General features: G+C 36.1%; 1 protein-coding gene across 3 annotated transcripts in view; it reads left to right on the top strand.

The window, feature by feature from the left end:
- Positions 1-23,032, top strand: part of stk3 (serine/threonine kinase 3 (STE20 homolog, yeast)) — a 425,407-nt gene that overhangs the window by 213,123 nt on the left and 189,252 nt on the right. For all 3 annotated transcript variants that reach the window (XR_007936613.1, XM_051935856.1, XM_051935855.1), the window contains exon 9: positions 13,221-13,416. Coding sequence is in view for 2 of the 3 variants with exons in the window: in XM_051935856.1 (XP_051791816.1) it covers positions 13,221-13,416 (196 nt within the window). In the remaining variant the exon portion in view is untranslated. The remainder of the gene's footprint in view (positions 1-13,220; positions 13,417-23,032) is intronic.

Here is a 23,032-nt window from a genome sequence, read left to right as displayed (position 1 = left end):
TAATGTTTGTTCTCCAAAGATCACTTAAGTGTGAAAACAGGATCAGAAACCACTATGAAATTTTAACACAAAAGCATAACTCATTATCTATATATATAATTCACTAAGCAGACGACCATGGCACGCAAGACGGAGACCATGGGATACGCAATACAGAGCCCCGCCCGCCAACTCTAACCCTCCTCCTGCGTCATGGGATACGCACGACCGCGTCCACCCTCGCAAACTGTTTTACATGCTGCATACAGCGATTCCCATCCGCAACAAACATGCTTCTTCTTAGATGGACCTGCAGGAACAGGGAAAACCTTTGTGCACAAAAACCTGATTCATACCAGCAAAGTGTTTTTGTTGGCTTGCCTGCCTGCCTGCCCACCCGCCTGACTGTTACCAGCATTCACCGCAATGTACTGGAGTGTAAAACTATCGCAGCTGCTTCCTCACAAACTGTCCTTATTCCCCGGATTTCCCTGACCCCATCAGATTCAAATTTGCCTTTTACACGCAGACAATTTCCTGACCCCATCAGATTCAAATTTGCCTTTTACTTTTACACGCAGACAATTTCCTATTAGATTAACCTTTGCAATGACAATTAATAAGGCACAGGGCCAAACTTTCAAAAAGATATGCCTCTATCTGCTGCGTCCACCCTCGCAAACTGTTTTACACGCTGCATACAGCGATTCCCATCCACGACAAACATGCTTCTTCTTAAAGGTATTCCCTGTTCCTGCAGGACCATCTGTCTCCAAAAACCTGATTCATACCATACTAAGAGCATAGTGTTTTTGTTGGCTTGCCTGCCTGCCTGCCTGCCTGCCCGCCCGACTGTTACTAGCATTGACCGCAATGTACTGGAGTGTAAAACTATCGCAGCTGCTACCTCACAAACTGTCCTTATTCCCCGGATTTCCCTGACCCCATCAGATTCAAATTTGCCTTTTACTTTTACATGCAGACAATTTCCTGTTAGATTAGCCTTTGCAATGACAATTAATAAGGCACAGGGCCAAACTTTCAAAAAGACATGCCTCTATCTGCCAACTCTTAAGACCATGGGATACGCACGACAGAGCCCCGCCCGCCAACTCTAACCCTCCTCCCGCGTCATGGGATACGCATGACAGAGCCCCACCCGCCAACTCTAACCCTCCTCTCGCGTCCACCCTCGCTCTCGAGGCATGAACACTGCCTGCTCATGTGCCCACACGCAACACCTCACCAACCACCGCCTCAGTCGCTTTCGTCTCTGCTACAGTCCACATGTACCTCTGAGCCACGTTGACTTTTCATTGTTCTTTTCTGTTCCGGCTGCTTTTCTGTAATGGCACTAGATTTTCTGTTACCAGCATTCACCGCAATGTACTGGAGTGTAAGACTATTGCAGCTGCCACCTCACAAACTGTCCTTATTCACCAGATATCCCTGACCCCACCAGATTCAAATTTGCCTTTTACTTTTACACGCAGACAATTTCCTGTTAGATTGGCCTTTGCAATGACAATTAATAAGGTACAGGGCCAAACTTTCAAAAAGATATGCCTGTATCTGCCAAAACCAGTTTTCAGTCACGGACAAGTGTATGTTGCACTCTCCAGAGTTCCATCTTTTCATTCACTCAGTCGTATCCTCAAACCCACCCCATTTGGACAACTGTGTCTTTCAGGAAGTGTTCACCCATCAATAAATACTTATGCGGCCGTGGGTTGGCTATCTAAATTAGATGAATACTCAAGACATTCTTAGATGTGGTACCAATAGCTTACAAACTGAAGTTTTGATTTTTCACAAAACAAAATACTAAGTGGGTTTGGACATTTCTAGATCAACAGTTCCATTTGGAATTGTAGAAAAATACAGTAGTAGTTCTTAGTTCAATTAAAGTATGGCTTTCTTATATTCTCTGGAGCTTATTGAGACGATAGGAAAATTAAACCCAGAGAAAAGAGCATAAATTGTCAGGAGAGCAAAACTGTCTGATAACACAGTGTTTACTCATTTCTTGGTTTCCCTATTGAATCCCTAGGGCCTTCCTTCCAGGGTTCCAACAGATGTCCAGGATGTCCTGACAATCAAAATCAAGACCTGGCATCTCTGTAGAGGTCTGTTTAGTGTAAGCAGCAGTAACCCAAGTGTAACACAGCATGCCTTTCTGCTGCCATTAATTGTTTTTTAAACGTCCTAACTTATCTTTCTCCCCCCTGCTGTCCCCCTGTTATTAAATTTATACTGTTAATCATCTCCCAGCCCTTTGTGGGCAGTGTAGAGGGTAGAGAAATGTCATAGGGAAATATACTATGTATGTCCATTATAGGATTCCTCAGAATGGAAACCCAACAGTTGCCAGCAATGCCTGACATTACTTATAAAAGGAAAGAAATGCATGACAGGATGGGAGAAGAGTAACAGAACAACTGAGGGCAGCACACTGCTTCAGGCTGGAAAAGCAGGGGAAAAGTTACCCTTATTTATAATGGTGAAGTGATAAGACTTTGAGATGTAGCTTTCCTAAGGAGACTGACAGCTCTTAATCGCAAGGATATCAGGGGCTGCTGGAAGGAACTCTAGCCTGATGCCCTTACTACAGAGTAGAGCTTTGCCAGCAGTAAGCTCTAGAAAGGGTGTAAAACCACCTCTGACCGATGGACCTATTGAATATTGAGAAAGCTGTTCCATTTTGGCCATTTTTTAATGCAAAACAGAACTTTAAGAATGGTAGTACCTTGTAACCCAAGAAATGAGCATTTAATGCCTTTATTGGACAGAATAACAGGTTTCAATGGTGCTAATGGGATTACAAAGGTTAATCTAATAACCAATTAGTATTTATACATGACTGAATAAGATTAGGTTAAGGGTGTTTACCATTAGGACACTGAAGGAATGGCTACAGAAAATGAAGCTTTGCGGTCATATGTGAATAATAAATAAAAAATCAGTCATTTCAAGCAATAATAGCAACTAGCAATATTAGTAATGTCTTGGCTGAATTTTTAAATCATGTTAATTGTATTTTAGTTATACATAAAATGTATCACTTTCTATCAAGAACATGAACATTTCTGTGTGGATACAAACTTTTGTACTCAAGTTTAAGTAGGTAATAAGCCATTTATTATATTTATATGTTAAATTGAGAAATTAGAAAGCTTGTCTTAAAATAATTGTGGAAGCCAGTGCAGCGACTTATTGCTAGAAAGTATGCTCTTGTAGTTCCTAATTCTAGATGATCCTTGCTACAAAGTTTTGAATTAATTGTGGAAGTAGTAAGCAAGCTACAGTATTTCAACTGGCTGATAGTAAAACATTAAAATAGTCAATTTTGCTTTATACAAATAAACAATTAAAGATCCTGCATATTAGCAAGCATTTATTGGTTTAAAAGTATCATTATAGTGCAAATCACCAAAGTCATTAAAGTATGCACAGGTATATATTGAACATTCTAAATAATGTCAGATTAAGATATCCCCAACTGGCAAAAAAAAGTTAAATGGTAAAAGTCTCCTAGAAATTGGCTTCAAGAGTGGTGCTAGCTGATGATAAAGAGTTGCAACACAGTGAAAAGCATTTGACTTGCTTTTCACAGAGGGAATTGTATTTTCTCTAATTTTAAATAGGTGTTGTAGGGGTCTTTCAGCACAGCAGACAATCCTGTAGTTTTATGAACATTATTTTAATAGGAATGTTCATTAAGCATTACTTCTCTGAATACGGCTTTAAGAAGTTAAAGATTTAGTGTTCCTTGATAACTTGGTAAAAAATTTTGTCCAGAAAGATTTAAGTAAAGGTTGTGATGACAATGTATTTCCAAGGAAGCTGAGCTCTTTAAGACAGTCACATCAGTAGAGGGTAGATTTTGGACAATTTAAGTTATATTTAAATAATAAAAAAAAAAAAAAGTTGAGTAAATGATGCAATATTGTTAATGTGTATCTGTCTAGAGGCCTCAATACCAAGCATGTGCTGCATGTATTAGAGAGTGAAAAAATGCAGATTATGGGTGGCTTGTAAAGTTGTGATTAAAAGAAGAGGTTCTGCAGGCAGATGTTGCTTGTATTGATAGAGTTGTCAGGTGTTTTTTGAATTAAATTAAACTAATTTGATTAAAGACAGTTTGTCTTAAAAAAAAAAAAGCTCCAACTGTTCTCTAAAACAACCCAATCATTTATGTAGTGTATGCTTTTTCATACATTCCAGGTGTCCAGCAGCTAAAATAATGTAGCATACTACAGACAGCATCTCCTCTATATAATCGACTTAAGGATTAAAGTAATAAAATTTTGACATTATTTGCATGTTGATATGAGGCTTCTATTTCATACCTTTAATTACTAAACATACATATTGTTAGTCTCAACATACAGTATGAAGGTGGGAAATTCAGCTTGGACAATGTAGCTTCAATTTCAAATACCCTAACACATGGAATATCTTTTACTTGCTTTTTTAGAGAAGTAACATAGGAATTCTGACTTTCTAAGGTATGGAATGTCTAATTATGGGCACTTTATTTTTATTATCCAAAAAGTGCTGAATTTTTGTTTTGGTTCTCTGTGTTTTTAAATTGGTGGTGGTTCTTATTTTGACAACTCACCGATGTTAAGGGTCAAAGGAATAGTTAATGTCAAATCACAAATTGCCAAGTGGTTTAAACAAACCAATTAAATTAAATTGAAAAATTGAATTTCAATTTAATTGAAAAAATTGAATTAAATTTTCACTTTTCATTAAAACTGTCAGGGTCCTAACTCCTTTATATAGTATGTATATTTTTCCCACCTCACGTAAATTATTATTGCAGTATATATTTGTTATATTTAATTTAATTTTAGAATCCTTTTAGGAGTACACTTCTGTTTGTTGTTGCTTACTTTTATACTGTATACCCTAAATTTTGTTTTTGTTTAAGTACACTTAGTCAACGTTGAACATTGTTGTCCAGTAAAGAGAAATCAGTTGCCATTTTTTCTAGTTTCAAAGCACATTATTTTCATTATACAGGTGGATATGAACAAAATCAGAAAGGTAGGAAAACTCATTTTTTAATGTCTAGCACAGTACAGCTGATTTTGAAACATTACATGGCGCTTTTTAATAATTGCACATACATACATTCTAATAACACCTAACAATTATTTTAATGTTATTATTCCCCAATAATGTGGTAGTCTAGAGAAATCTGCATAGTGTGTCTGGATTGTGTTGAATGTAATCCAGTTTGTCAATTCAGTCTTCTGCTGCACACTGGTATCTTAGCAAGATACTTGAATATGCTGTTGTCCATGTTGTGATGAGAGTAGATGCCAAGGAAATGAACACTTGTGCTCAGACTCATTTGATTAAACTATTTTGTTTATAGGAAAAATCATTGGTTGCTCTCCATCAAGTTAGAGGGAATCCGATTTGTGTAGTTCATTATTCCATCACTGTTAAATTGCATGGTGTGCAGCATGCCAATTTATGTTTTCACATTGAACATTTTAAATTAGTAGGCCATGTGGAATAGTAAAGCCTAACAGAAAGACTTTGATCAGATGCTCTAACGGAAAGGCAAGAAATATACCAAATAAGAAACCTTAGAGAAGGAAAGGCTTTGATTGTGTAGGCTGTTAAAAATGAAAGTTGTGCTGCTTTGATGTCTAAAGTGCAGTTCTACTTTTTCATGAAGTTGTATTGCAAGTGCTCGCCTAAAAACATCTACTTAATAATAAAAAGAAAAAATTGATGGGTGGTCCTACTTCATCACACCATTTAACGAGGTTCATATTACATATTTTCAACTATACAGCAGTCTTTTTTTCCCAATATGTGACACAACACAAATATGTACTGGACTATTTTCTTCAAGACAAAGAGGTTGCTCACTTCCTTCCAGGTTGTGTGACACCAGCATTCTACAACATTATGGCTTTTATACTTCTAGCAGGTATGGATAGGATGCCACATTTACAATACTGGTGTGTGTACTTCCACGTACCGTATAAAGTAGCAGCCACTGGCAGTAATGTCTTATTTGAAGATACCATCCTCTGTCTTGTCCCAGTTAAATATGCACTTATATTGATGGCAATCTTATTAGATTTAGCACTAGTGCCCAGAAGGAAGTTATAAAAATATATAAAACATCTTGATAAAAAAGTCAAGGTAGCTGTTAAGGCTTTAAAGGGTCACAGGAGTCTACCATTAACCAGTGATGCAGCAATTACAATGCATCCCCATGAAAATAAAACAAATAATTTAAGGATTAGATGCTTCATAAAAAAGTGATTTAACAGTTGAACTGACTTTGGCCAAGTAGCTTGCCTGTCTTGTTTTAGGCAGATTTAAACATAATATACAGTTAGGTCCATAAATATTTGGACAGAGAAAACTTTTTTCTAATTTTGGTTCTGTACATTACCACAATGAATTTAAAATGAAACAACTCAGATGCAGTTGAAGTGCAGACTTTCAGCTTTAAGTCAGTGGGGTGAACAAAACGATTGCATAAAAATGTGAGGCAACTAAAGCATTTTTTGAACACAATCCCATCATTTCAGGGGCTCAAAAGTTATTGGACAAATTAACTGGAAATAAAATGTTCATTTCTAATATTTGGTTGAAAACCCTTTGCTGGCAATGACAGCCTGAAGTCTTGAACTTATGGACATCACCAGATGTTGGGTTTCCTCCTTTTTAATGCTCTGCCAGGCCTTTACTGCAGCGGCTTTCAGTTGCTGTTTGTTTGTGGGCCTTTCTGTCTGAAGTTCAGTCTTCAACAAGAGAAATGCATGCTCAATTGGGTTAAGATCAGGTGACTGACTTGGCCATTCAAGAATTTTCCACTTCTTTGCTTTAATAAACTCCTTGGTTGCTTTGGCTGTATGTTTTGGGTCATTGTCCATCTGTATCATGAAACGCTGCCTAATCAATTTGACTGCATTTAGCTGGATTTGAGCCGACAGTATGTCTCTGAACACCTCAGAATTCATTCGGCTGCTTCTGTTCTGTGTCACATCATCAATAAACACTAGTGGCCCAGTGCCACTGGCAGCCATGCACGCCCAAGCCATCACACTGCCTCCACCGTGTTTTACAGATGATGTGGTATGCTTTGGATAATGAGCTGTTCCACGCCTTCTCCATACTTTTTTCTTGCCATCATTCTGGTATTGGTTGATCTTGGTTTCATCTGTCCAAAGAACGTTTTTCCAGAACTGTGCTGGCTTTCTTAGATGTTCTTTAGCAAAGTCCAATCTAGCCTTTCTATTCTTGAAGCTTATGAGTGGCTTGCACCTTGCAGTGCACCCCTCTGTATTTACTTTCATGCAGTCTTCTCTTTATGGTAGACTTGGATATCGATACGCCTACCCCCTGGAGAGTGTTGTTCACTTGGTTGGCTGTTGTGAAGGGGTTTCTCTTCACCATGGAAATGATTCTGCAATCATCCACCACTGTTGTCTTCCGTGGACATCCAGGTCTTTTTGCGTTGCTGAGTTCACCACATGCAAGCACCACACCTCAAATCAACTCCAGGCCTTTTATCTGCTTAATTGATAATGACATAACGATGGACTTGCCCACACCTGCCCATGAAATAGCCTTTGAGTCAATTGTCCAATTACTTTTGAGCTCCTGAAATGAAGGGGTTGTGTTAAAAAAAAAAATGCTTTAGTTGCCTCACATTTTTATGCAATCGTTTTGTTCACCCCACTGAATTCAAGCTGAAAGTCTGCACTTCAACTGCATCTGAGTTGTTTCATTTAAAATTCATTGTGGTAATGTACAGAACCAAAATTAGAATCTCTGTCCAAATATTTATGGACCTAACTGTACCACATACTGAATTCCATGCTTCAAGAGAAGATGCTGTGTCAGTAACTATTTATGTGTCACTCTGATTCAATGGGCAGGAGTAGCAACTTAGTAAAAGTAGTAGTTGCATCAAGTGCCACAGCAGGATATGAATAAGAAAAACACATCATAGCACTGTAATGATTTCTACACATTTATTAAAGAAAAAAATATACAAAGTTGGTAGCCATAAACACCATTCTAATGTAAAGTGCTTTAATCAATAATAAATAAATGAATATACCCTCAATGTCAAACATAGCCAAGTTATCTAAATGTAAAACTTGACTCCGGCCCTTACAATGGGATTTTTTTCCCATTAAATCATTAAACAAAACACGAAGCAAACATTACAAGTTTTTCTGTAAAGACTATTAGATGACAGGGTTTGTTTTGTAATCATCTGTAAATATTCTATATGAATAAAGTGTAAAGCAATGCAGAAATCCACCCATTTAGAGGGACAGCAAATTAATTATGGAGGATTATAATATCTTAATGTATTCTACTTTATTATAAGTATTTAAGTATACAGTTAGTTTAAAAAGACAGGTACCCTTCTTGGCTGAAGTGTTAAGGGAGCTCAGCCATTTGAATATTGAATAGTACTACCCAGATCTGCAAGAGAAGGCCTTGACAACTGCTAAACGTAATGGTGGATTTATTGAGAGTATGTGTCAGTTAGTAGAACAGGCTGTCTACCTATCTGTTTTCATGAAGAGTTTTCTATGAGCATAGTGTTATTTCATGTGTTTGGATGGAAGCGGACAAGGGATCCAGTGAGTGAGAAAAAAGGAAGTTATTTATAGAATGAAACTAGTACCGTTTTTGCAGGACCTAAGTGGACAGGGCATCAGACACATGATAGAGATGCACTACTTTATATCTGTAGAGGCAAAGAGACCATGATGGAGTTTCATTGTGATGTTGAATCCAGATCTCGGTGGGTTGGTGATTTTGGTTTCCATTGACCATTGTTGCGTTATTTTGTCCTCAATGAATTACAAAGTATTACTCAGTAAAGATATTCCACTTGAATATTTAGTTCATTGAGATCCAATGTGTGATTTAAGTGTTCGCTTATTTTTTTGAGCAGTGTATATTGTATCAGAAAATTAAAGGAAATCAGCATGTTTGCTTTGGCAGTTTTTCTGATTCGTGCCAAGTATAAATGATAGAGTAAAATAATAATGTACATGCATCTTTGTGCCTGACTTTGCAAATATTTCTTTACATACTGGGCCAGAAAACAGTTTGTTGCAGTATCATCAGCACATTTATATTAAGTGCGGATGTCAAAGTAAATGCTCATTTGAAATAAGGGCAATTTTTCATGTGGTTAGCACCTGTTCTTAAGGACGTAACACAATTATGGGAAACTTGGCAAGGGTTTTCAGTTACATGCACAGCTAAGAGTGTTAAATTGTGGGATTAGTTTCCATACATATCATGTCAGACACACTGTAGCAGTCCTTCAGTGGTTCATCTGGATTCTCTCAGAGTTCCTCTATTAGCAATTAAAATGCGTTTAAGAACTCATTTCCAGAAACCATTTCATGTAAATTGGTTGGGTGTAAATGAGTCATACCTTTTTTTTCCCTCTTTCTGTTTCCTAGGGCATAATAAGACGTAGGCAGCTTGAGGACCTAATAAATGCCGTGAAGATTAATACTGTTGAGCTGGCTTCAGTTTGATGGATAGCTAGGTTAAGTTTCTTGTAATAAGAACTGCTTTAATCTAGTCCACAGGGGAATAGTTAATGCAACGGCACACATCTTTTATTTGCTGCTTGATGGAAAAGCTTTACATTTTGTTGAATTGTTTAGTTGCTTTTTTGCAAATAAAAGAAGTGAATATAACTGAGCAGCTTACACATTCAGCTTAGAACTGCAGCCTGGTATTTAATGTGACTGGGAGAATGATGAAAGTCTTACATTTTTAGACACTAAAGTCACATACATTACAATATTAGTTTTATTTAAGTGTTAGTTAATATATTTTGCTAACTGTATATAAACCAAATTTTAGTTATAATTCTGTTGTACTTCATTAGCTTTCATTTATATTTATAGTATAATTTGAATATACAGTAATGCATAATTTCAGTTGCATCATAAAAATTAGCACTAGAAGTGATTCAGTTGTGTAGTGGTTACTACTGCTGTCTCATGGCTTCTGAGTACTTTGTAAGTTTATAGTAAGCAAAAATTAAACTTACAAGGTTGATCAAACACTTAGAAACAAAAAAAAAATAACAAAGACAAGACAGAGATCACTGACCTAATCACTTAAATTGGCAAACTGAACAAAGGGAAAGCGGAGAAGTTCAATTAATAACTCCGTTTTATACAGTGCATTTTTTTTTACCCCAACTTACCCCTTATGTACTCTGATGCAGTGCAGTGTTACCCAATCAGCAAATCATTTTTCTAACTTCTTTAAAGCTTGAGAAGATGTTGAGATTATTTTATCTGAAAAAATTCCTAAACATTCTCATTACTAAAACAAGCACCATCACAGAGAATCTTTTGAAACAAATATTAATAGCAATTATTGTTTATTTTGAAATAGCCTTTGTTATTAGTTGTTGTCATGCAAGTATGTATAGATAAATCAGTAGTTAGCACTGTGGACTCATGGATCTTATGTTGGGTTTTCATTTGTGTTGAGTTTGGATGTGCCATACAGACTTTTCTTCAGATATTTGAGTTTTCCTTCCACTTCCCAAAGAGGTTCCCAATATGGCCGTGTAAGTGTGAGTATGTGCCAGAGTGAACCGTGCGATAGATTGGTACTCTGTCTTGTGCCTAAGGGCAGCTGAAAAGTTAATTTGTGCACATTTTAGACTGTTTTTCCCTTTTTCTTATTTTCTTTTTATTTTCTTAGGTTAGAAAATGAATTATAAAAATGGTCCAGTTTTCTTTTATGGAGTATCTTTCATTATATTATTGGTTTAGTCCGCATTACTTTAGATGCTTAATGGGGCTTTTGCTTCAGTTTGATTCTGCTTTGTAATATGTAGAGCAACACAATTATATATACTACAGACTTCAGTTAGCTTTTTTGCGCTTTATTGTTCATTGGTTGATGACCAATCTAAAGTACTTATTAATCTTTTCACATTATTTTTTCTTTCTGCCGACCTCTCCGCTCTGTCTATGTATGATCGTTCTTCTTTCAGCCGTGTTTCTCTTGCATGACATTTTTTCTTAGGTGTGTGCATAAAACTCTTTTTCAGCATTGTTTTTCATTTTGTCACCTTTGTCAAGAACAATTAAACAATTTAACTAGCAATTTAATAATAATTACCAGCAAAAGTCCAACTAGTCTGTTTTACCACAGTTATGCAACCTGAGCATTAAATGATAAAAAAGGCAAAATCGAATTAGGAAACCACTAACTTTCAGCATTTCTGTTGGAGGAAAGTGTATAGTCCTTTTGGACTGGATGTCATTTCACACCCCAAAACAAAAACAAATCAAAGTGACACATTCCAAAGTTTTATTTTACTGCAAATTGATTGCAAATTGCATACTAAATTAAGGATAATGCACTGTTTTTCAGAGATGGTAGATTGCTATTAATTTTTTAAGGCACACAATACACAATTGAGAGCTGCTTTAATCTAGTCTGTTTTCTACCTTTTCCTTATCTGGTAGATATTTTAATTGTTTAATGAATAATCAAGATGTAATGTAAATAGTAAGGATCATTCTTAGCTAAAATAAGGGTTTATGCAATTGTTACTTGATAGTTAGTGTTACTGACACTGTTTGATTTTTTTTTTAATAACTTGTTTGACGTTTATTTATAAAGATTTTGAGTACTGTAAGCTTCTTGTCTAATTTGAGGATTAAAGTAAAATGTTTCCCAAAAAAAACTACACTAAATGATGCCAGGAAAGAGGGACACATTTTTTTGCAGATCTTAACCTGCTGTCATTAGCCAACAGACACAGATTCTTTGGGATATTGTATAGGTCAAAGGAAGACTTGCCCTCTGCCTTCCTGATATTTTGTTGCAGTATAAATGGTTTAAAGTATTTTTTCTTTATGGCAAATGGCCTTGTAGTTGCAAATCTCAATTACAGGATAATTTTGCCTATTTTTCTTAATCTTAAATTACTCTTTTTACAGACCTACATTTAAAATATCTGTGTCAGTGTTATTTTTTTACATTTAAATGTATACCAGTGTAGATGTGTGGTTTTCATTTGTAATACAATATAGGAATATGTACACTTTTAATACACATTCAAGACTGTATTAAGTGTGTGACTGTTTGGCAAAGAATGTACTTTTCAGGGACTAGATACAGTTTTAGCCACTGCCCACTGCTCTTTTAATTTCCACTTATTTGCTAGATAGAACAACATGAAAGCAATGTCTAAGATATAAAACATAATGAAGTCACTGTCTGGATGTAGACATGGTTGTTTCTACTGTTTAGAACTGCACTCATTTTCAGCTATTATTCAGTACTGGGTGAACCTCTAACATTTCTTCAAGATTACATACATTAAAGTCTAGAATAAAACATGTGCAGTTTTAGCCAATGTCATGGGCTCTCTTTAGTTTTTATCATCAAGTCAATCTCCAATTTTATATACTGAACAAAATTACAGTATAGTATGGGAATATAAATGAGCAAATGTTCTATTCAAACTGTATAATGCAGTAATAAAATTAAATTGGGGGTTCTGTGTACAGTTCAGGTCAACAGTCTACAATAAATATAACAGCTCTAGAAGTTGTGCAGAAAATAAGGCACCAAGAGCATCCCAGAATGAAAGGATACTGAATTTATGTTCTCAAAATGTTCTCAAAGACATCAATGAAGTTGATCCATAAGAATTCTTTTTAGATGAAGAATTAAATAACTGTTTCAGCATACCTGTGGAAAATAAGGAGAAGCCCATTTATGATGGAAGTGGGTAACACTTCTTTTTTTAGGGAATACGGAACAACTATCAAGTCATATAGTTTAAGTGGGAATGTTGAAAATTCATAAAAGGATCTGGATGAGATATCAGAACACCTCAGCTAGTAACTAATTAAACATGCTTGGTGGACTGAATGGTCTTCTCTATTTAGTGAAACATTTTAATGTAAGTTCTAAAAGTGTTACGTATAAAACAAATTATAATAGAGAAGTTGGTTCTTGTTGAATACTGTTTTATATTGTTCTCACTATCACTGACAAAGTGTAGACCAATAAAATGTGCAAATAAAGTAATGACAATGAAATTTCAGTTTGTTTTAATTAAGTGCTTTACATTTTTCCATTTATACAGTGATTATCTGTTATCTATTAATCAGTGGCTTAAGCTGGTACAGTGTTCTCCATGGCAGTATCTCTTCATTCAGTTTCTTTTTTCTTAGGATGAGGAGGTTGAGGTTGATGCTCACACCATGGTGAAAACCAGATCAGAAAGTTCTGGCACAATGAGGGCATCTGGAACCATGAGCGATGGAGCCCAAACAATGATTGAGCATAATAGTACAATGCTGGAGTCAGACCTTGGAACAATGGTGATCAATAGTGATGAAGAAGAAGAGGAGGATGGCACCATGAAAAGTAGGCATTGTACCATTACAGACATTGTTTGACAGCTGCACATTATGAAATTTGTTTTGTTTGGTGAAATATCACTTTTAAAAACTGAACATGGTGCTGAGCTTTTTAACACTAGAATTACCAGAGTCTACGAAAAAACTCGTAGATCCGGCCCACCTTAAAACTGTTCTCACCTCTCCTTTGTCTTCTAAATGTGCTGATTAACACGAGCAGCCGACTATTCCATCCCCCACCGCCGCTGAACGTTCACTAAGTTTTCCCAGCTCATGCACACCGTGTGTTACAGATGCAAACCAAATGTATGTGTGTACTGTATAATATTAACAAAAAGAGGAGCTCACTACTGAAAACGGCAAATATAGGAGTGAGTGGGGATCGAACCGGGACTCTTGATTACAAGTCAACAAATTTTACCGCTATGCCACGGAAGGTGTTGTATCTTCCTTGAACCTTTTGTAAAAGTGTTTACTTGATCGTTGGACTTCAGGCTTCATACATTATATAGTTTATGCCTACATTTTGTCATTTACTACTAAAATATGAAAAAGTTTCTGTTTTAAAAATGTGTTTACACAGAAACAGAAACACACATGAACTGCGTGTGTTCCAAATAACGATCTATTATTTCCACTCTAAAACTCCAGCAGTTCAGTCACTCCCAGATAATCAAACAAGACATGAGCTGGGAAAACTTAGTGACCGTTCTGCGGCGGTGGGGGATGGAATAGTCGGCTGCTTGCTGCTCGTGCACATTTAGAAGACAAAAGAGAGGTGAGAACGGTTTTAAGGTGGGCCGGATCTACGAGTTTTTTCGTAGACTCTGGTAATTCTAGTGTTAAGTTTACTGATATGCAAGTGAAATGACTCCTAATGGCATCTAGCTCAAACCATACCAAATAATAATAATAATAATAATAATATATATTACATTTATATAGCGCTTTTCTCAGTACTCAAAGCGCTATCCACACAGGGAGGAATCGGGAAGCGAACCCACAATCTTCCACAGTCTCTTTACTGCAAAGCAGCAGCACTACCACTGCACCACCTGTGAGGTGTCTTGATGCACTTGTCATAATAAAAAGAGGAGTATCTATCACTTTTCTGTAAGGGATTCCCAGTTAGGCTGTTTGCGACCTACATGAAGAAATGTTCGACAGCATGAGTTAAGAAGGTAAATTGATGTCTGTTGATTCTGTAAGTTTACTGTTTACAGCACAAAGAAAGTGGTGCAATATTTGTATATTGCAGTTACTCAATGAGAATACAGCACAAACAAAAGAGCAGATTTATTTGAATAAAAATAGGAACGTAGTAGTGGCACATCACATAAACTTTGGATGACATGGAAAAGGTATTTTGTTCATATTCAGTATCAAAAGTCTTTTTAGCTAAATTTTAATTTACTTTCGTGCATGGCAGTCTTGTCAGGTGTTGTTTTTTTTTTTTTTTTTTTTTTGTATCAGAATATAGTCATTTTAACTTGCAACAAGTTAAACAATGATTTATTTGTGACTTTAAAATTATCTACAACTGTCTGTTTTTAGAAGTTGGGGATCTTGAGGAGCCTGAAAAGTTATTGTAAGAAATGGTTGTCCACCACTAGGGGGAAGCATAACTTCATTTGCTTTTTATTTTCTCCCGGCTGCACAAACTTCTCTCAGGAGGCAAGCATTTGCCTATATTAAAAAAAGTGCAAATAAACATAAAGTGATGTTTCAAATAGTTATGAGGGTGAAAAATGATAAACTTATAATTTAATTTTGTAAAGACAAATAGTCTGTTTTGTGGTTTTAGAAATTGGCAACATAAAGGTGTCCCTCCCATCAGCTATACACAAGACTATGACACCATTACGAAAAGTCACTTCAAAAAGGCAATTAATTATGGTGATATGCTTGAGCAGTTTAAACAGTCTTCTGAAAAAGAAAAAACAAATTTTTTATTAAATTATTTATTGTTCCCTTTTGTTGCATATCAAAACTAACCACATTTATTTTTCAGCTCCCATTAAAATATTTTCGATACTTGTCAAAATAATTGTTCATAGTTTTTTCTTTTTTTTCTTTTAAAGCATTGCTTCATTAATTCTGCCTTATTTAATTTGAAATATAAATTTGCTATTTACTTAAGTGATATTTTTATACAAATAAATTACACATGGTTAGGTGCATTGGAATATGCTTGCTGATAGTACTTCATCTTTAAACAGCAGTGTTATCCTACATTATGGTCTATGGGTGTTGTATTTTGCCATCCATTGGTGTGTCTCAGTTCAGCCTGCATCGACATGCTTAAGTTACTAGACCAAAATTTCATTAAAGTGTACACTGTACAGTGTCTTCCTGGGCAATTTAGTCTGTTCTTGTGAAACTTTGGTTAATTGATGTCTAGGGTTTGGCGAGGGTGAAACAGTTCATATGTTATATCTTAGCTTAGACTGTCTGTTCATTGTCATGAACATTACCTTGTATTTTCTGCATTACATCTTTGGCAACCAACATAGCACGTCTGTCTGTCTGACTGACTGACTGACATTTATTTATTCATTTATTTATTAACTCACTTATCTAGTCCAGTGTTTTGAGGAGCACTGGGTACACGGGTTCCAGTCAGTCTGATGACAGATGCACCCTTACTTTTACAGATGCTGTACTTGGCTAAATTATAACCATATGTTAATTTAACATGTCTTTGAGATTTAGGAGGCGAAGTACCTAGAGAAAAACCCATGCAGACGTTCGACATATGCAAAGTCTACACAGGTAGTGTCCATGGCTGGGATCCATATATGTAGTCTGCCTTTAAATATGTTTAACAAATAAATTCATAGCAGTTCTTTATGAAAATGGCAATATTTACATTTGTTATAATTTGTGATGTTGCCAACACAGAGAACAAGGTACATAGTACGTTACATATATATATATATATATATATATATATATATATATAAAAAATATATATAAAAAATATACATACACATACACTTGCTGAGAAAATTATTAGGAACACATGCTTATTTGTGCTTATCTAAGGAGCCAATCATGTGGCAGCAGTGAAACGCATAAAATCATGCAGTTACTGGTCTGGAGCTTCAGGTAATTTTCACATCAAACACCAGAATGGGAAAAACATGTGATGTCAGTGATTTCAGCTGTGATGTTATTATTGGTGGTAGATGGACTGGTTTGATTATATCTGTAACTGCTGATCTCCTGAGATTTTCATGCACAACAATCTGTAGAGTTTATTCAGAATGTTGAAAAGAATGCCTTCTTGATAGGAGATGTCAGAGAACAATGGCCAAACTGGTTCCAATTGAGAAAAGCAATGGTAACTCAAATAACCACTCTGTACAACCATGATGAGCAGAAAAGCATCTCAGAATGCAGAGCACATAGAACCACGAGGCCAATGGGCTACAATAACAGAAAACCATGTTAGGTTCCATTCCTTTCAGCCAGGAAGAAAAAGCGGAGACTGCAGTAGACGCGGACACATCAAAACCGGGCAGTTAAAGACTAGAAAAGTGAAGCCTTGTCTGATGAATCTTAATTTCTGCAGAAGCAGATGGTAGGATCTGAATTTTGCATCAACAGCATGAATCCATGCACCCAACCTACCTTGTGTCCACAGTCAGTGATGGTGGTATAATGGTGTGGGTAATATTTTCTTGGCACACTGTGGGACTGTTAATACCAATCAATCATTGCTTGAATGCCACTACTTTTCCTTGGTTTTCTGTAGCTGCTAGGCTTTCCATTTTGATAATCTTAAGGCAGTAGGCTGCTTTAAGTAATGTCTGGAGTACTAGCTGACCACAGCACTGAAACGTTAAGCTTACGATTATGTTTAAACATTAACTTCTCTGAAAGGTAAATGCTGTAAATGAATTATATTTTGTAATGAAATGATGATAAGAAACCTGACAAAAACCTCTACAAGTTTTGATCTAGATTGAGCCATTACTTTATGACTCTGGTAAACCATCAGTAAAAATAATAATTTTAATAGCAGTGCCATCCTGGTGCTTGTTTAAAAGAATTTCACAGGTAAGTAGAACTGTATAGGCGGAAATCAAACCTTATTAATAATTCTGTCTGTCTATTGCCACAACCTATGGCTTTGTAGAGAGAGTACAGATACTTAAGAAACATGTTTAAAATAGTGAGCGCAGGTTTGTTAAACCTAATTGAAATTCTTGCTTGTAAACTGTCTTCACAGTTGCAATTTTCTTTCATTATGTAAATGTGTATCTTGTTCCACAACTCCTTTATTGTCAATTTGTTGACACTTAAGGTAATTGCTGTATTTTTGTTTGTGTACTTAAGCCTGTATTCACAGAGACCTTTGGGATGGCTAATAAGTTTGAATTTTTATGTGTTAATTTCTCTCTGAGATTTTGAACTTTTATTTTAGGGTATAAAATTGATGCATTTTATTTTTAATAATTTATTATAATATATTTTAAAATATTTATACTTTATCATTAATATTTTGACAAATTTCTCTGGGTGGTAAAAGGTGGCCAGGGCAATAGGGGCACAGTAGGATATGAGCCAAGCTAAGTGGTGGCCATTCAGGTTGTCTGGCCCTTTAATTGTGTGTATGAGTTCAAGAATGCAGGAATGTCTGGGACTACTTCCGTGAGCTCTAGAACAGCAGCCCTGAGATATTCAGAATGATTTTCTGACTCCAGAAGTGATTCTGGTGATTGTCTCAGAAGTGGATGAGATTCAAGGAAAAACCCCTGCAAGTGGTCCATTGATATTAATATTGGATGTAAAATAACCATAAAATGAAGACTATGTCAACTTAAACAGTCTGATACAAAACACATACATACTGAAAAGCAAAACAAATATATGCTAAGTGTCTAATACTAATGAATAACACTATAGGCCCTAGCTTCAAAAGAGAAATTACTAGCAGAGAAAGCCAGCAATCACAATTATTGAACAGTAAATGTCTACAGTATCTGTGCCACAAGCCCATGTACTTCTGCAGTTCTTCCTCAAATGGAATGTCTATCTGTCTATCTAAAATGTCTGATTGTGCTTTGATTACACTGGTCAACAAGCATTTTGCTACTGGGATTCTTTCATCTGTACTTTAACAAATTTCACTTGCTGACTCCAAATCTGAAAACCATTTTCGTCCAGCACGTCCCATTTTTTAGTTATGATGTTCCAGGTCTTGGACAACTAGGGTGACTGGACAGTAAAGGCACTGCATTTCAGCATTTAAGAAATAAGTTTCGTCTCGAGAAAAGTGAAGCCAAAATTAAGGATTGTGTTTTTGTTGGCCCTGAAATACGTGAACTGATGCTTGACGATGAGTTCAAAAGGAAACTGAAGCCAACTGAATCAGAACACTCATTCGTACAGGTTGTCCAGAATTTTCTTGACAGTCACAGAGCAGAGAATTATGCTGAGCTTGTGGAGAATATGCTGAAAGTATATTAGGTTACGGGAGCCAGAATGTCACTGAAGATGCATTTTTTACATTCTCATCTCGGCTTTTTTCCACCAAATCTAAGCGATGTTAGAGATGAGCATGAGGAAAGATTTCATCAAGATATAAAGGTGATGGAAGACTGATATCGGGAAAAATTTACTCCGAGCATGATGGTTAACTCTTGTTGGCTCTTACAAAGAGAGATGGATGTGCAGTATAAATGTGCACAGTTTGTTAAAATAAAAAAGTACAAATTGGGTGTAAAGAAAAAGTACCTTTATACTTTCACATATTCTATATACAGTAGAACCTCGGGTCACGAACGTCTCGGAACACATACAAATCGGGTTACGACCAAAAAGTTTGCCAAATTTTGCATCTGTTCACGACCACACACTCGGGTGGCAAACAAGCCAGTTTCCCTTCCGGTTCGTACGCACCAATGATTTCCGCACGTGTTGAGTCTCTCTCTGTGCATTCCCTGTGCAGTGAGCGAACGAGAGAGAGAGCGTGAGCGAGCGTATATATATTTACATACAGTTCGTACGGTCTGGAACGGATTAATTGTATTTACATACAATCCTATGGGGGAAATTACTTTGGGTCACGACCAAATTGGGTTGCGACCAGAGTTTTGGAATGAATTATGGTTGTGGCCCGAGGTTCCACTGTGCTACAATTGGTGATGAAGTGATTTGCACCTTTGAAATTAAACTTTGCACCTGCCCGGAATTTGTTCCTGCCTTGCACCCTGTGCTGGCTGGGATTGGCTCCAGCAGACCCCTGTGACCCTGTGTTAGGATATAGCGGGTTGGAAAAAGGACTGACTGATGACTGACTGTTTAAATAAACACTTTTTAAATAAAAATGCATTTAAAACATTTGTTTAAGTTAAAAATTGTAATTCTAACAATACCTTATCCTGCACCCAAACACATACAATGCAGTTATAAATGGACTATCAGCACACCTCTACCACCAGCTATGTTTCCCCATATCTTGCCTTAGCAGGAACCAGGATTTGTTTGATCAGTTTGGTTTGAGATTGGTTTTTTTCTGGTCCTTCAGAGTTTGTTAGTTGGCCAGCTGTAGCTATGCCATCTTGATTATTACAGACAAGATTGAAGATTGTTGATTCTTTGTCTGCTGTGTGCTTTCTGATTTGCTTTTTGTTGGCACCACTGTTGTACTTGCTTGTTAGCAGACTAATTAATTGCATCATTCCCTCAAATCATGTTGGCCCTAAATTGCCTCTTTAACCAGTGATCAGTTTCCTACTTGCAGGGCCTTCTTTGGCAGAACATTTTTTGGGTGGTGATCTTAATATACCCAATACACTGAATGATATTATAGATGTCTTTTAACATAGTATTCATACCCATTGGTACAGTAGTGCCTGTTCACTTCAATATTTAGTCGTTCTGCCTTTGAATTATACACAGATGCCATATGCTTTAAACAACAGTGTATGTGCATATAATAGGGTCAGTGACTGAGAAAATAATTACATGGAAATTGTAGAAAATGTTCTCTCAGTTCACAGTATGTCTGGGGATTTTTCACAAAATGAACATGGGTTAACACTTGTGTAGTCTTTTTTCAGTTAGTTCTTTGCTTTAAGAGCCACTTAACTACACTGGATTTTAACAGAAGGTTGAATCAAGTGCATATCCAAAAATTTTGAACACAAGAACCTCTTAGATCAGTCATCATTGTCTATACTGATGTGCATACAGTTTAGTCATAAGAAGAAAGATTGATTGATTGCATAATCTGAAACATAGCTAAATGTAAATGTGTTGTTTTCATTTATTAAAAGATATAACATGGCCAAGAGCTAAACTTTAAATGACATCTGATAAGCTAAACAATGCACTCTCTGCAGATTGAATCAATTTTTGCACTTAAAATTAAAATTGATGTTTTAATATGAAATGACTGCTGTAGCCACAGAACATTTTGTTTGCATGTCTCCCAAAGTTAAAGTGGTTGTCCTGTAATGATCCAATGGGCACGTTTTGGGAGTTTCATTGAGAGTCTCTGAACAGCACATAGAATTTCAAACATTGCCGTTTTAATCAAGATAACAATAATGCTAACCAAGTTTTTTCTTGTGTCTTGTTAAGGAAACTATTTGACCAGGAAGAATAAGAGTTAATCTTTATACATGGTGCCAGATCACATTTATAATAGCTTTATAGAAATGAATCAATTTATATAAATGAACAGCAACAGATGTCATTATTTTTTCAAATTAAAATAAAAATTCAAAGGTCTGTCTAGAAAGAAAACACTACATAATTTATATTCTGCTTATTTTTTATAATTAAAAAAAATTTTTTGGCTCATTAATCAGTCTAACACATTTAAGCCACTTCTTCCCACGGGCGTTGTTTTCTGTTTTTCGTCTTCTCTATTTACTGCTTCAAGTATGGCTCACAATACACAATAGTTTTATTACTTTCATGACCAGTGACCATGTGTCTTCCAGAATTATGCTTGTCTAACTGGAAACTTTTAGTTATACTAACCATTGGAAAACCCCACTATGTTTTATTTGCCTCTTTTCAAAATCTACATTTTTCCATTGAGTTGCTTGTCTTTATTATTTGACTTTCATCTTACTTTGTTTGTTAAATAGCTTGTAATGATAGTTGCTGTGAAAGGTGGGATTTACAATTTACTACATGACTGTTTCTATTCCATTTTTAGATGTGCTCTGTCTGTCTATCTACATGAAACAACTTGGCCCCCTTTGAACCAATTTGGATGATATGTAGTACACTTAATTCTTTAAAGAAATCTGTCAAAACAGTTTAGTTATTGTTTAAACAACTCACAAAGATCATACTCTACAGAGTTTTGAAATTTCAAAATCTCAGATTGAAGACCATTGGTGAATTTGCAGACTTGTCTGCTTTAAAACAGAGAATTGTTCTGTGTAACTTCAACTACGAGTAACTTTACTATTTTAATTTTACCTTACCTGATTTTCCTCTTTTTCACTTCCGATAGCCACTACTGATGGCTAACAGATCCCCAATAAAAGTTAGTGAATAACCGTCAGACTGTGTACACGGAGTAGTAACTCACTGTCACAAGCTATTTACGTGCCATGGGGAATCATACATTTATAAGCTGTTCTAGGCATACACAGAAACCTCTGGAACAGCAAATTGTTTCTGCTTTATAAAGTCTTCCCAGCTGGTTGAGTGCATACATAAGAGAACCAGTGCATCCGTATCTCGCACCTCCTGATGCCTTAAGTCATAACACATAACTTAAATGATCTTCCTAACCATAAAAATATAAAATGCAAGCAAGAAAAACAAAAGGTTATCTAGATATAAATAAATCATCCTAACTAAACCATTATGCACAGAATAAATAAACGTTTACTCAGTATTCACCTTACGCTAAACCAACATTGCAGCTCTATTAACTTCAAATTATAACGCTAAACTATTTCACAGGCACTCTAATTTACCCCAGAGTGCCTTATTTACCTGATAGCCATGGTGGTTAGTCACTGCCATATACTTCTGTTATTCTCTAACATTTGTTATAATTGAATAGCTTTGCAAGTCCCATTTAATGAAAATTATTAAGAACAGACGTAGTCTGGCAAAGAAGGTATTCATTACAAAAGTTTTTTTTTTTTTTTTTTTTTTTAATTTAGGTTATGTTTAAAGGCAATTGCAGATTGTCTCTGTGTATGATTATGAAGTGTGTGTGGGGGTTTACAGTATGTGCTTGTGTGAGTGAGAGTTGTCCCTAATAATGGACTGTTGTCTCGTCCTGATAGTTGTCAGCCTTTTTCTCAATCCAGGTGAGATGAACTTTCACCCTGCAACCTTGAAATGGATTAAGAATGTTTTAGAACCTACCTACTGACATGTGTACACTGAAGGATACAGTGCCTGCTGATGCACAACCTTCGAATGCACCTGAACGCATCAACGGCGAGTGTGTGGAGAGGGTCCATACCTTCCGGTTTCTTGGCGTTCTTATTTCCGCTGACATCTCCTGAACAGACAACATCACAGCAGTCATCAAGAAGGCTCAGCAGCGGTTACACTTCCTGAGGGTCCTCAGAAAGCGCAACCTGGACTCCAGTCTGCTACTGACCTTCTACCGCTCATCCATTGAGAGCCTG

This window comes from Erpetoichthys calabaricus, chromosome 13 (genome assembly GCF_900747795.2).
Source record: "Erpetoichthys calabaricus chromosome 13, fErpCal1.3, whole genome shotgun sequence".
Classification (NCBI taxonomy): Eukaryota; Metazoa; Chordata; class Cladistia; order Polypteriformes; family Polypteridae; genus Erpetoichthys; species Erpetoichthys calabaricus.
The sequence above is the reverse complement of the archived record's forward strand: the minus strand, read 5'-3'. Positions and strand labels throughout refer to the sequence as shown.